This window comes from Lotus japonicus, chromosome 6 (assembly GCF_012489685.1).
Source record: "Lotus japonicus ecotype B-129 chromosome 6, LjGifu_v1.2".
Classification (NCBI taxonomy): Eukaryota; Viridiplantae; Streptophyta; class Magnoliopsida; order Fabales; family Fabaceae; genus Lotus; species Lotus japonicus.
The window spans coordinates 60209831-60224173 of record NC_080046.1 but is presented as its reverse complement, the minus strand read 5'-3'; the positions used below and the strand labels follow the sequence as shown (position 1 = coordinate 60224173).

General features: G+C 35.4%; 2 protein-coding genes and 1 pseudogene across 2 annotated transcripts; all 3 read right to left on the bottom strand.

The window, feature by feature from the left end:
* Nucleotides 1-1532: 1532 nt before the first annotated feature.
* LOC130721933 (inositol transporter 4-like) lies at nt 1533-4974 on the bottom strand (annotated as a pseudogene).
* Nucleotides 4975-7015: 2041 nt separating this feature from the next.
* Nucleotides 7016-7849, bottom strand: LOC130725695 (uncharacterized). The gene has a single exon (XM_057576900.1). It carries the CDS (start codon nt 7847-7849, stop codon nt 7016-7018), a length of 834 nt encoding a protein of 277 aa, XP_057432883.1.
* A 1310-nt stretch (nt 7850-9159) lies between these two features.
* On the bottom strand, nt 9160-12115 carry LOC130725694 (probable protein phosphatase 2C 7). The gene is made up of 6 exons (XM_057576899.1): nt 11971-12115; nt 11741-11868; nt 11550-11655; nt 10350-10480; nt 9295-9402; nt 9160-9165 (listed from the first exon to the last, which is right to left on the bottom strand). Exons 1-6 carry the CDS (start codon nt 12113-12115, stop codon nt 9160-9162), a joined length of 624 nt encoding a protein of 207 aa, XP_057432882.1.
* Between the last annotated feature and the right edge of the window lie 2228 nt (nt 12116-14343).

Here is a 14343-nt window from a genome sequence, read left to right as displayed (position 1 = left end):
TGTCCTGGAGTTCCATGGTTGCGTTTTGAGTCTTTGGTTGATTAGGTTTTTTTAAATTTCTTTGGTTTAGTAGATGACCCTAGTTTTGTGAAAGGGTTTCTGATTGTATAATGTATGTTAATTTTCCTGCTGGTAGTGAAAGTACAGAGCTTGTACTGCACTACTACTTGGATACTTGGAATTTGTATCCATAATTTCCTTTGATTAAAACGGAACTTGAGTTCGTGTATATTATTATGCTGAATGTATTGCATAGGCTAGTTATCAACTCCATCTGTTTCTACTTCCCATTGAGTTCCACTTTGTCTTAATTACCGCTTGGAATGTAAAACTGAGCTGAAGTGTGATGTTGTTGTCGTCGACTCAACTCTTATGATTCTTTGAGACGAAATTTTGGAATATTGAATAGGTGGAAAGTTAAGAGAAGATATTGAATACGTGCTTGCTAATGTTGACATTTGTGGCTAAACCAAGCAACTTGTAGTCATGTATTGTATGAGGTCGAGAATTCTCTGTAAGGACCAAATTTATTGATTGTGATGTTCAAACAATTTTCCAGCACACAACTTGAGATTAGAATTCCAAAAAAGAAATCTTGAAAAGGTCTTTTAATATCAATGTTCTGGAAAGAGTAAAGAACGAGTCTGTAAATTCAGTTCAGATGGGCCATGTATGATTAGTGTTCATCATTATCTTTCTCCAGCTGATGAAGGACTGGTTGTGCTGGAAGATCTTAATTGGTTGATGTAAAATTGTTATAGGGGTGAGATTGGACATATTTAGGAGGGTGTTTATATGAATAAATGTGATGATGATGGTATTGTAGGTCCCTTGGGCTGCTTGTCCTTGTTTTGAAGCGGTTCACCCGCTACATGCTACTAAATGAGGTTCCAAGTTACATTTGTATGGCAAATCAAAGCCCCACCACCCCTTGCAGCTTCATTCCACCACAGGTTGCATTTGCAGTACAAAATTTCCTCATCGAGTATCTTAAATCTTGATCATTATTTTCCTCCCCCTTTCAAATCTTTTTGTCGCTTATAATAATCATCACCAATTAGCTGGCAGGGGCAGGTATGTTTTGTCCTGCCGTTTGTTTGGATGGTTGCACCTTCAAATCCTAAGTTTTGAATTACCTGGTGTCGGTGGTCTTGCCTTTCACTAATTCAAAAGCATGGTTTTTTTATGTGTGGATTAGGATTAGGTTCATTGCTTGCATCATAAAAAGGCGAATCTGTTTGGTGAGATAGCAGTGGGGTTCTCTTTAATCTAAAGTGTGAAGCTTCTTGGGACATTCAATAGCTGAAAAAGGATGTTGAATTCCCACGTCTTCTTCACTATGCTTCTGCCTCTCAAGTACTGTGGTGAACTTCTATTCAAAATTGCTTTCTAGAGTCATTTTAACTTCTACCTATAGTCATCACAAGGAGAAAGCAGGGGAAAAAGTTGAAACATTAGTAGTTAAAACTTAGAAGCCAATCAGACTATCAGTATTTACTATTTAAGTTGACATTAGAACCATTAACAGGAATCTCTACCTATACTGATTACCAAAATCTTATTTATTATAATATTTTTCTAAAGTTAATCAAGACACACTTTTAATATTGGTAGGTGCATTAAGCCAAGTCTTGTTTTTTCGCTTTGTTATCTTCCTCCTTTTTCCTGTCAAAGGGGAAAGGTTTGAAGCCTTTCTGAAGCAATTTCTCGACCTCCTCAAACTGAAGGCCTTTGGTTTCAGGCACCAATGCATAGATGAATACAAGGCAATCAAGGAGAAGCCGGCAAAGACGAGGAATGTGCCAGAAGTGCCTAGAGCTTTTTACCATGCTCAAGAATGATTCACTGAGAAGTAGATTAGCACACCAATTGAAAACTGCTGCTATACCTCCACTAGACCTCTGAACCTCAATGGATAAATCTCAGAATTCAGAACCCAAGGCACTGTTCCCATTCCAGGAGCATATGCTAGGATATACAATCCAAGGATCACAACTGCAAGGACCCCAATTTTGCTTGGACAACCCTTTGAAAACCATACACGATTTTGTGCTCGACATGCGCCTCTGATACCCTTTTCTGCTGCCAAGCATGCTCTGGAAGAAACTGGATAACAAGATAGAAAGAGACAGAATTAACTCTATAGTTTAATCAAAACTGTCTCTAATTTGGACAAAATTCAGGTTTTTACATGTTCTTTGAAAAAGGTTGAGCAAAACATGACAATATGAGTACCTAAATTCTTGAAAAGGAGGATGGTGGTCATGCATGAGTGTGTGGACACTCAAATAGAAAGTGAAAGAAAAAAGAAGAAAGAATTTAAGTAATAGCTGTGATATATGATATCTGTAGTATGAGAAGCTTATTGTTTTTAGGCTTCATAATTCATTCTAAGGAAAAAGAAGTTGATCCAACATGCTATAAAAGAGGCATGCACAGAATTTAGTAGAACTTACTTCACTCTCGCTTCTGGCACAAAAGGCACAATCTACTTGCAAACAATGCATACAGTTCCATGAGGAGAAATCTGGGGCCTTTGTGTAATCATGGCATGTAGAGTTTGCCCCAAAGCTAAGGCTATCCTTGTTACTAATGGCAGGAGAATGGTGAGCTGCTTGGTAGAATGTAACACTTAAAGTCACAAGGCACACAATGATGCCTATCATGGAGATGAGCATCAACTTTCTCCTTCCAAATCTATCAATGCAAACCATGCTCAAGATAGTGCCAACAGCATTCAGACCAGAAGTAACCAGGGAAAGTGCAAGTGCTGTGGAGTTGGAGGCAATTCCGGCGAACTGAAACGATTGTTGGACTGTAATACATGACTGTGTTAATACCAACAATCTGCTGAGCAACTTGGACTGTGATACCTGCGTAAAGCGCTCTTCGAACTACTTTGTTAGACAAGGCACCCTTAGTTTCTGTGCAAGACTATGCCCGGTTAAGCCTTCCTCTGCTTTCTCTAATTCAATGGATTCTTGCATGGCTTTCAGCTCCTCTTCAACTTCATCAGGACGGTAGATTTTTGACAGAATGCGCCTTGCCTCCTCGACATTGTTCTGGTTAATAGAAACTCAGCAGTATAGATGAATTGGCTCCAAAGAATGATTGATGAGTCAAATAACCAAAAAGATAATTAAAGGACTGAAGTTGAGAAGTTACTCTTGATCATTCATAAATTGCAGACATGAAATATAAGAAATTGCTATCTGAGAGTCAAGTCTCATGAAAAAGAAAACTAAGGACTTGTTTGGTTTTACATTCATCATTCAGAATATGTTTAGAAAACCTTCTACAATTAACTCCAAAATCAATTCAGAGAGAAGCTTATGTGAGTAGGTTCTGGGTGCCAGAGAGGATTATAAGGAAAGAGAAACTGATACAAACATGCTATCATAGTTAAGACATGAAGTAAAGCTTAATGTAAAGTGAAGACTCCTGGAAATAGCTGACAATTTCGTTGCAATTTATACACATTGCAACTAAACACACAGCATCTTGAGGCATCTCAGAAATAACCAGGACATTATCCATTAAACAGGAGAGATATAAGAAAAGTTAAAACTTTTTTAACTGTGAACAAGCATAAGACTGACATCAATTCATAGCTCAGTTCATTTAACACAAAAATATTAAGAAATTATCTTGTAACATTAAGAAAATAAACTCTTCTGTAGATTAAGAAACTCTCAAGAAGAATGTACACAAATTCAAAATTTATATTTGACAAACCTGTCTGTAGAGCCATCTAGGTGACTCAGGAAGGGACAACATCAATATTAACTGTATCAAGGCGGGAATTCCTGCCACCCCAAGCATCCAACGCCAGGTTCCAGGCACCTGAGACAAATCAATTTCAGTTATGTCATTCAAGTTTAATGAACTTGAATAGCTACAAATGTTCCAATCTTGCAAACCTTGGTAAATGCCAAATTGATGAGGTAAGACAGAAATTGACCGCCGGTGATAAGAAGTCCATTTATACTGACTAAAGCTCCTCTGATCTTAGCAGGGGAAGCTTCAGAGATGTATAGAGGCGCAGTCATGGAAGCTGCACCAACTCCCAAACCAACCAAAACCCTTCCAACAATGATAACCCATGGAGCAGGAGCAATAGCCATAACTAATGCACCTAGAATGAACACAACATCAGCAGACAAAATAGATTTCTTTCTCCCTAGCTTGTCATTTATCCACCCTCCTAATGCAGCACCAATTATAGCTCCAGCAACAGCCATGCTAACAATGGTTTCCTGCACAACAATAGATCATAAAATAACCATGTCAACTAGCTCCAATATGAAGATAACTTTGCATCTTTAGAAACTCTTCTACAATTGGTTCTCAAGCCACAGTCAATTCTGGCGAGAAAATGTTGTGACACATTCTGAATTTTAAAATTGATTATGATGGAAGAGAGGCTGATATAAAGATGGTAGGAATGAGTATACTTAAACTCACTTGGAGCCATGTTCTTTTGTCAACTTGGTCAAATTCATCACGAATGTATAACAAGGCTCCAGAAATCACACCTGCATGCAAGGAATACGGTCAAAATAGTACTATAGTAGGCATGTTTAGATCGATTTCTTTTTCCTTAGAATCAATTCTGAAACCAGAAGCGATCTCTCTAAAATTGATTATGGCTTCTTCTGAGAAAATTGAAGAAGGGTTCTATTACCTGTGTCATAACCAAAGAGGAGACCTCCAATGCCAGCAGAAAGAGCAAGGCGCATGATATAAGGTGATTCAGTTGTTCTGCGCCAGCATTCTGTGAACTCGGCCTTGTCTGCTGCTACCACTTCTTCCATCTTGGACCTAGCTTGAAAATAAACACAGGCTCCAAATGCATGAGAATTAGTGTAAGTCAGAAACACAAAACTCTAACAATTATATGGAGATCATGTCTGTTATATAAGATGAAAATATAATTGTGGTGTGATTTTAGCATTAGTGGATAAGGATAACTCCTATAAGAAGATGATTTTCAAGCACCTAAAATGTATATATGAAAGATCAAACCTTGTGTTAAGTCAAATCCAAATGGTATTTTTGCATGCAGAGGAAAATTCATGGGATGGAGCCAAAGTTCTGTATTATAAATAAGTCAGAAAGTCAGTTTGAGGTAAAGTCAACTTTGATTGTATTTATGGAGACAATAAATGTAATTTATCCAAAGTTAATGTTTTGGACTGACATGTGCTCATAACTATGTTGATGTGTCATGTGAACTTCACTATCCAGGGGCAGGAGGTGCATTTGTCATTCTGCCTTCTTTAGCAAACCAAATGGCAATCTTTTCATTATTTGAATTTAGATTCTATTTATGGACAAATTTAATTTTATAAAATAAGTTAAATAAACAATTTCATCTCTGTTTGTGTTATGGAATTTATAAAATAAGTCAAATAAACTTTATAAATATGTCCTTCAAAACCACAAAACTGGAAGACTTCTTAGCTAATGCTTCCTTGAATTTCTCATTGGGTGTCCATTTATAAAAGGTTCAAATGTCAATATACTAACAGTTTACGGTGGGTTAAATGAAGCCGTTGACGGAGTTACCGGTGGTCATTTCCATCGGAATAGAGGTAGTTTGGTTGAGGTATGGCCGGTGACAATACGTCAATACCAACGATTATCTTTGTTGGTATGTTTCCCTTCTAATTTTCATGCAATGCACCGATTGCCTAAATTGTCAGTAATCTTTCCCGCCATCTACTGGCAGCCATAGATATATGTAAATGATTATTTTTCAGGAGAAAATGTATTACCGACGGTTATACCATCGGTAGTGGAGAGTTATTAAGATGTTATTAGACCGTCAGCAAAAAACTGTCGGTATTTGTCAACCTTCTTATAATGTCTATCGTGAGTATTGCTAACTTTGAAATTGCAACATCAATTTTGTTTTTGAATTTTGATAAGAGGAAAATCTGTTGGAAGCAACTCCTAATCAAAGATAGAATCATTTCTCTATACAGCAGGTCAGGCCACTTGTTGTAGGTGAAAAAATAAGCCACTAGCTGTTGGCTTCAGGAGAAAGGAACTTGCCATTGATGTAGAACAAAACGCATTCATGAAGAAATGTCCAAAATCGTAATGGTAAAATTCAGCCACTCTCTGACTCTCTTTGTATTATAGTGAATTCGGCATTTGTAATTTGGGATCTCACTGTTGCTTCTCTTGTAGACGATGTACACTTTCACTGGGAAAAGATGCAACATCCAACACTTGGTGACCCAATATTCAGCTGCTATGACTTACCTTCACCAGAATAACTTCTTAATTACATGCATCCTAAAGTTATCGGACGCCTCCAATGTTAAAGTCTCAATCTCTTATGTCTAGTATAGACTTGAATGTGTCCTTGTTCTATTTTAATTTTTCTATTAGCTGTTAGTACTTACTCTACCAAATTGTTTGGTTGTTGATCCTCACATGACACTAGCTCTCACCAAACATAGCGTCTATATAATCTAATTTTACCTTGCATTCAAGCATTTGCTATATTCCTTGCATTCACATCTTCTCAAATTCAGCATTTGACGACATATAACAAATTAAAGCTATTGTTTAGCAAGAGTATTTATCACCAACAGTACTTACTAGTAGTTTCCTTATCGTGAATATTTGCACTAAGCAATAAATAACTGACCATAATATGTGTTTCATTCTTGTGGGTGAAGATCCCCAACTTATAACAAAGCCTTCTTAAGAGAGTGCTCATAATTATCCAATCAAGGTTAAATCCTAAGGCCTAAAAATATTTCTACTATTTTAATGTTTGGAAAGGAAGGAAAGGCTTAAATTGAATCACTTGTTTGAAATTAGTGCAGTTGAATAACTAATAAACAAAGATGAAATAGAAGTATCTAAAATGCGAAGCAAACGACTGATTAACTAATAAGAAGATTGGTTAACGAAACATCAAATTACGGTGTCTAATAAATAGTAGCTGAGTTACTCTGCAGTGACCGCGATCATGCGCGTTAATTTCCGCTCACACGTTCTAAAAAACTTCTTTGTAGACAACATTGCGCGTGGAGCTCGAAACCACCCCTTGCTCATCCACAATGAGCACCTTCAAGCCTTTTCTTGACTTCACTCTTGAGAGAGCGACATACAGATGTCCATGAGTAAACACAAGCCTCAGAAGGTACAAACCGACATGAGAAAGGGACTGGCCCTGACTCTTGTTTATAGTCACCGCGAAGCATAAAGTCACCGGGAACTGCCTTCGAGAGAACTTGAAGGGAAGACTAGAGTCAGAAGGCGTTAAGGTTATCCTCGGAATGTACTCAGTTTTACCCAGCCTGATTCCTGATAAAACAGTCGCAACAATTATATACTGAGTAAGATGAGTGACCCTCAACCAGGTCCCATTACACAGACCGGCTGCTTGGTCTATTTTTTGTAGAAGCATGATCAGAACCCCAACTTTCAATATCAGTATGTGGTTTGGAATTCTCGAGCACTGAACGTCGTTTAAAAACTCAGAGGTGAACCACTCCGCGTGAACCTCGGAATCCTCATCCGACCAACACGGGGTATCGTAGCTCAAGTACTCGCGCTCGACACCGGGAAGCTTTGACAGCATGTAGTTGTTGACATGCTCGACGCTCTCGAGTGTAGGGGCAAGAATCTCCCTTTCCTGGAAGTACGAATCGGTTTCCAAGTTCGGCACTATGTCCGGATAAGCAAAATTGACCAACTCAAGAAGAGGATCAGGACCCTGTCCGATCAACAAATCCCACGGAATCTCAATTGTGGTCTCATCCTCGTCGATGGTGTCAACCGTTCCATCGCCCACCTTAAGAATCCATTTTGCAAGAGGATGATGCATTCTACAATCTCATGTTTACGGTCAGTTTCATTACCTTGCAATTTTTCCATAAGTATGATCAATTGATGGCCTACGAATTGACTATTGGAGTTGACATCAATTAGTAGTGTGATTACAAAAAAAATTGAGATATGAAGAGTTATAGTAAAATTATTATAAGACAGCTAGATATTTCAAAAACACATTAAAATATTCAACTGTAGTGTTTCAAACTCATAGAGTATTTGTACATATAGAATTAACCTCAAAACTAAAAGGATTAAGTGAGCACATGTTTATTCGTAAATTATACGGAGGATATTGCTCTTAAATCATATGAAAATATATTTTATTGTTACTTTTTAACATGAAAGCATTTTTATATAAAAATGACTAACCCCGTGAAAGTATTAATTTCTAACACTCGTTACATATTATCAACCATCATTTTACCTAGTAATTTAAACACAAACAAATGTAAATTATTCACACAAATTCTTTCTGAATCATTGTTGTAGTCTCTGCATCATGTTTCCATGGATGAAGGAGAGCTTTGCCAATAGGATAAAATTGCTTCACGTGGACAATCAGCCAGTTTTCATTATTCTATACACCAGTCAAATGCCTTGCTCAGGGTCTTCTGCAATTTACATTCAGCACCAAACTTATGATAGTCAACACTACAACATAACTTTAATAAATACTGCACTAACTTTATTCATATATTTATAAAGCCAGGGAAATGAATAGGAACATGGAACTAAAACGGTTTATCTCGCATGTCTTTGAAATATGTTAGGTAGAGTCTTAATGTTCTTAAAATAAAGACACTAACAACAAGAAGCATCAAATACTTAAAAGTGAAAAGGCTTAATGGAGTAACAAACAATGTGCTAATAATTACCTTAATATGGAATCCTGTTTGCCAAAGATAACAAATGCAGAGCACAGCCCAAGCCACTAAACTTGTTCTTCCATAAGAAAAGTAAAATTTGTACATTAATGGAAGTGTATGTATAGTGACTTCAGCATCTCTAACATTAAATCCTAGTGTGAGCATTTTTGCAGCTTGCTAGTTTATTGGAATTGCAGAATTGTATCCCCAAAGTGATATTCTCTTGCCTTATATCAGAATTATGTCTTTTCCTATCTGCATAACGAAGAAAATTCCAGTTTGCGTGAGAAGGAGTTGTTATGTAGATAAATATAAAGATAAAGATAAAACAAAGGAAGATAAACCCACCTCAAAACCATCACTCACCTCAAATACAACCAGTTGCTTCTTTAGCAGGGTCTTTGAATAAAATATACCATAAGTTTTGTAATTACATTTAAACCTGAAGTGCAATGACCAATGAAATGAAACTCATTCAAAGCCAACTAAACCAATAATAGAAAATAATACAGGTTCTGATTGTTAAATGTTTGACAAATACTTAAATTTATCAAAATGAAATCACAATTACCTGAGTGAGGAGGTATCCCCAAAAGAATGAAGACTGTATTAAACCGACAGCGCTGGGGCTCCAGTTGTACTCTGCTGACATAGGAAGTATAGCAATGCTCATATTTACCTGCACATGTGAAACAGATTGAAGTTTCTTTAAGCTAAAGCTAACTGAAGACTCCACACTCCACAACAGTTCTAAACTACTAATCTAAAGTTTTCAAATTCAACCATTTGGTTTCTTTCTCTCTTTCACTTTCCATGATAACCAAAGTTAGATGTGTATCCCAGTGATGAGACATGCTTTTTTGGGGTCAAAACTGTGGAGACATGCTTCATAAAACCAAGGGCGCCATTTTTGTAATGGGTTTACTCAATTACACTTACTTTAGTTGCTCTCCATCATCAGAAATATGAACACTGCAATTCACAAAAGTGACTTGACACTGAAACAAAAAAATGAACAATGCAAGGTTAGAAAGCAGAAGGAATGATGCTACTCCTGCTTTAGTGAAAAGGGAATCATGTCAGGCATCAGTTACGCACTTCGGCTTCAAAGTAACACACACACACATAAGGTTACTCTATGTTTCAATGTTCAAACTCTTAGCATCTTCATCTAATTGCATTTCTTCCAAAGGTAAACATCAAAGGCAATAGTAGGGATTGAACTTTGGCAGGTGGCACCCCATATTACAAAGACAATTTTTTTAAGAATTACAAAAACAATGTTTTATTGTAATCGCATAAGCTTTGGAAGTCAATATATCAATTAAAGAGATCAAACTATAAAATGGTAAAGAAGGCTACACATCGAAAGCCAGGCATATATTGCACAACAGATCATAAATAAAAAATTGAGTATACATGAAAAAAAATTCACACACAAATTTCGTACACATCATGAATTTATCTCCTGTAAAACTTCAGTAAGAATAAAAGCATATAGTGCACAACATAAACAAACTTACAGAATAAGTAGAGTCAAGTAAAAGAACATTAAAAATGACAATTGGAAAGGAATGGTGAGTTTAAACCTGAGGGAGTCCAAATGCAAAGATAAGAGGTAGATGCCTTGGAAACATTGCCCCCAAATGCAAGCATAAGGAATGAGAAAGATATAGCATGGCCATACTCAATGCTGAGTGTCTTCTTACTGAGCAAGCACCAGACCATGACTCCTCGATCAAAATACAATTTATTAACTGCATAAGATATTAAAGTTATTAGCTGTCATGTGATACACATCATTCTATTACAATATTACTATTGGTTGATTTATCATTTGGACAAAGTTCATTTCGAAGGACCTGCTCCTGTTGATTTCCTTGTAATGTGTGAAATGCATCACCTCAATATGAAATTTGTAAGGCTTAGGATTCAAACTAAAATTATGAACCACTCACCCCGATGTGGCAGATCGTTTGGTAAGAGGAAATTCTGCATCTCAGGTCCTCCGCAGTAAAATGAGCTACGTATGGTTGTAGTTGAGATCCTGGACACACTGCACCTTCCCTTCATTTATTCTATTGCTCAATCGCCACAAAAGCACCAGCTGCAATCAACACATAGCAGCAGAAGAATATCACAAGAGAGAACATAAATAATCAAATTGTGACTGGGAAAAAAGTTAGTACTCGGATAAATAAAATTGAGATACCTCTTTTTTGTAGTCTTGTAAAGTCTCCTCTGTGTATCCATTCCTGAAGTAAACCTTGATGGCAACATCCTGATGAAAAGAAGATAAGTTTTAGGGAAGATGGCAAGAATAAGAGAGAGCAAGGAATGAATATATTCTTCTTTCCTCTGCTGTCAATACCAGTCCTTGCAGGTTTTGGTAGATAATCCTAAAAGAATCAAAGCACATGCTACAGGAAGCATAGGCAATAGATTAATGTCCAGTCCTGATATAATGTAGTAGATATTCATGAAGATAGCAATGCAATTCTCAAGAGATAAATGTACCCTGCTTATTGGTAAAAACTAAAATAGATCATGATTGAAATAGATGCAACATAAACCATTTTCTCCAGGCTATTTTAACCATCAATTTCCTGATCATTTAAATGCTAGAAAGCCAAAACAACTATTGTATTTTTGAAGTAAATGGCTTAGAAAGCTGCCCAATCGCCACATGGAAAATGGAACATTAAACTTTGAAAAATCAGGCACAATGCTGCAATAGACAGAAGGACAGACAAAAGCCTGCTCATATTTCACTTCACACTAATAAAATACAACAACAAATAAAGTGAATTAGGATTTTGTACATACCAATAGACCTTGACATTGCAAGAACACCAAATATGCGATGACCATTCCATTGTATCACCTTGCCTCCAGCTGCCTCAATTCTAGCATATTCATCTTCTCGATTAGGCTACCATTTCACAATCAGACATCAGATTCTAATCAGTAAACCTATTTTCAAAGGGGATGCAAAACTGTAATTGGAGGTGACTTACTTTATGATCAGCAGATAATGTTATGGGTTCTTTGCCACGATATAGAATTGCTCTTGAATCACCACAGTTTGAAATTATGATATGAGATGAACAGACAACAACAACAACAGCAGTGGGTCCAACAATTTCTGGGGCAACAGGTTCACTATTAATAAGAGACCCATGTCAGTGTCCATTGAAGATCTTAAGCTTAGTTCCACATCGGATGAAGGATGAGGAGGGTGACCTACTTCGAAATCCACGTCTTTCATCGCTGCTTTCTTCAGAATGGGGATGAGAGGCGAGGGTTGAGATGGCCGTGAATGGAGGGGCTCGCGGCGAGGGTTGAGATGGCCGTGAACAGCGCAATTGATTAAAGAGGAGGAGGAAGAGCATTAGGTTTAGCTGTTAAGGAGAAATAAGGTAAGGAGAAAATCAGGGCACATGTGGCAAGTAGGGCCAATGAGGAAGAGCCACGTGTAAAAAATTAAGAAAATTAAGTGAGAATTAATCTCAGAGCGACACGTCATTAACTTAGCCTGTGGGAGCGACACGTCATGCTAGAAGTTGTTCTTTTCTAATATATAATATTGATAATATTGATATTGATATTGATATTGATATTGATTGATATTGATATCAATATCAATATATATCAGAAAATAAGAACTTCCATCAGGCTGATTTAGTGACGTGTCATTCTCACGTTAATTCTTAGTGACGTGTCATTCTCATGTTATTTCTCATAAAAAAAAATTCCACGTGTCATTCTCAGGTTAATTGCCATAAAAAAGTACATTTTTAAATTTTAGATTTGATTAGGATTTAGGTTGTTTATTTCTTAATTTTATCTTAATTTATTTTTAGAGTATTAATTAATTTAAAACAAATCTTGAAACCGTTTTTATTATCTCTTTAAATTAGGAAAAGTCTCAAGCCTAATTTATTACATATTTACAAGAATCCCGTGATTTCTCATTTTATTTTTTCTCATGATCCACAATATAAAAAAAATGTAATGTTGAGGCTGATTTCTCCTTTTATTCTTTCTCATTATCTACAATATAAAAATAAAATATGTGTTGAGATTATAATTCATTAAAATGTTAAAAGATTTTTCCTAATTATCTAAGACACTGCATCTGCTATCTCTTCCCATATATATCAATATATATTAGAAAAGAATTAGATAGCTTATCTTCTGTTAACACGTGTTCCCTAATTTTAAAACAAATCTTGAAACCAAATTTTAAAAGATTTTCCCTAATTATCTAAGATTTACCTAGATTACTCCTTACTAAATATATTTCATCATGATTTAAATAGGCTATTAATATGTTTAATTATTTTGGGGAATTAAAGCCGTTATTATTTGATGGTACGGGGAAGATTACAATATTTGATTGGTTTCCAAATGTTTTAGAAAATGAAAGGTTTTAATAATCATTCCATAAATAAGAAATTATTATAGAAAAAAAATGGAGAAAGAGGTATTTGAAAGAAGGGATAAGGGAGAGAGAGCAATGAAATTGGGGGAGAAAAAGAGATAATTAAGGGAGAATTAATGGGAAAAGAGGATAGGACATATTGGGAACAACTTAAAAAAAAACATAAATAACTTAGAATTTAAAAAATAATAATTGAAAACGAACTCGCATAATCACGTTCATGATTAATTGATGTATCAAATACAATAGACATATTATCTGTGCAACGCACGGGAAAAAAAACACTAGTTGATATTGATTTCAAAGTCTTATCAATGTAGTATATTATCCGAACACATTACATTAGCCCGTAAAAAACCGTGATACTCCTACAACTTCTTTTTCATATTAGTTAAAAAAAAAATCATCTTTTCACATTTTTTATGGGATATTTTTTTCACATTGAAATCAAACTAGTTTGTTATTATGTATATAAAAAAATGTTTAGGTGAATTTAGTAACAGTTTAAAAAATCTACAAAAAATATTAGAGCGGTAAAAAATAGTTATTTACTTAATATATTATATAATATTTATTAAAAAAAATATTATTTGATTAGATACGGTTTAACCTCGGTTCAACCCCCGTCGAACCTTTAAACCTTAAATTAGTGCCTCGACCGGTTGAATGACCGGTCCGGTTCTGCAAACATTGATTATTAGAGTGAGAATTTTCTTTGTGTGTATTATTAGCTCATATATATGTTTATCTTCCAAGTAAACTATTAAAGGGGTATATAAAAAAAATTAAATAATGCAGAGTTTAAATAAAAAAGGATTGTAACGAAAAAAGATCAAGAGGACGAAAACCATAAATAAATAAAATAATTGTGCATCTGCAAATAAAAAATAATCACATTTTTTTTCGAAAATGAAAGATAATCACATTATCATGACAAACTTACAAATTTATGTTTTCATGTATCTAAAATTAATTTTATTCTTTAAATTTTAAACCCATAAATTATTATTTAATAAATATAACAAAATTAACACAAATTTTAAAAAAATTCACATAATAAACGAAATAAATATCCCAATTCATCGCACGAGTCACAATACTAGAAACAGTAAAAAAGATACATACATCACGAAAAAATATTTTTTTAAAAAATGATTATGCTACAACCCGAACAAT

What these genes read in the sequence shown, in the direction of transcription:
- LOC130725694 (XM_057576899.1), bottom strand. Translation starts at nt 12,115, where the DNA reads ATGCTCTTCCTCCTCCTCTTTAATCAATTGCGCTGTTCACGGCCATCT. An exon ending in TGAAAGACGTGGATTTCGAA is followed by an intron (nt 11,869 to 11,970) that starts GTAGGTCACCCT and finishes CTGTTGCCCCAG; the next exon opens with AAATTGTTGGACCCACTGCT. An exon ending in CATTATCTGCTGATCATAAA is followed by an intron (nt 11,656 to 11,740) that starts GTAAGTCACCTC and finishes GTGAAATGGTAG; the next exon opens with CCTAATCGAGAAGATGAATA.
- LOC130725695 (XM_057576900.1), bottom strand. Translation starts at nt 7,849, where the DNA reads ATGCATCATCCTCTTGCAAAATGGATTCTTAAGGTGGGCGATGGAACG.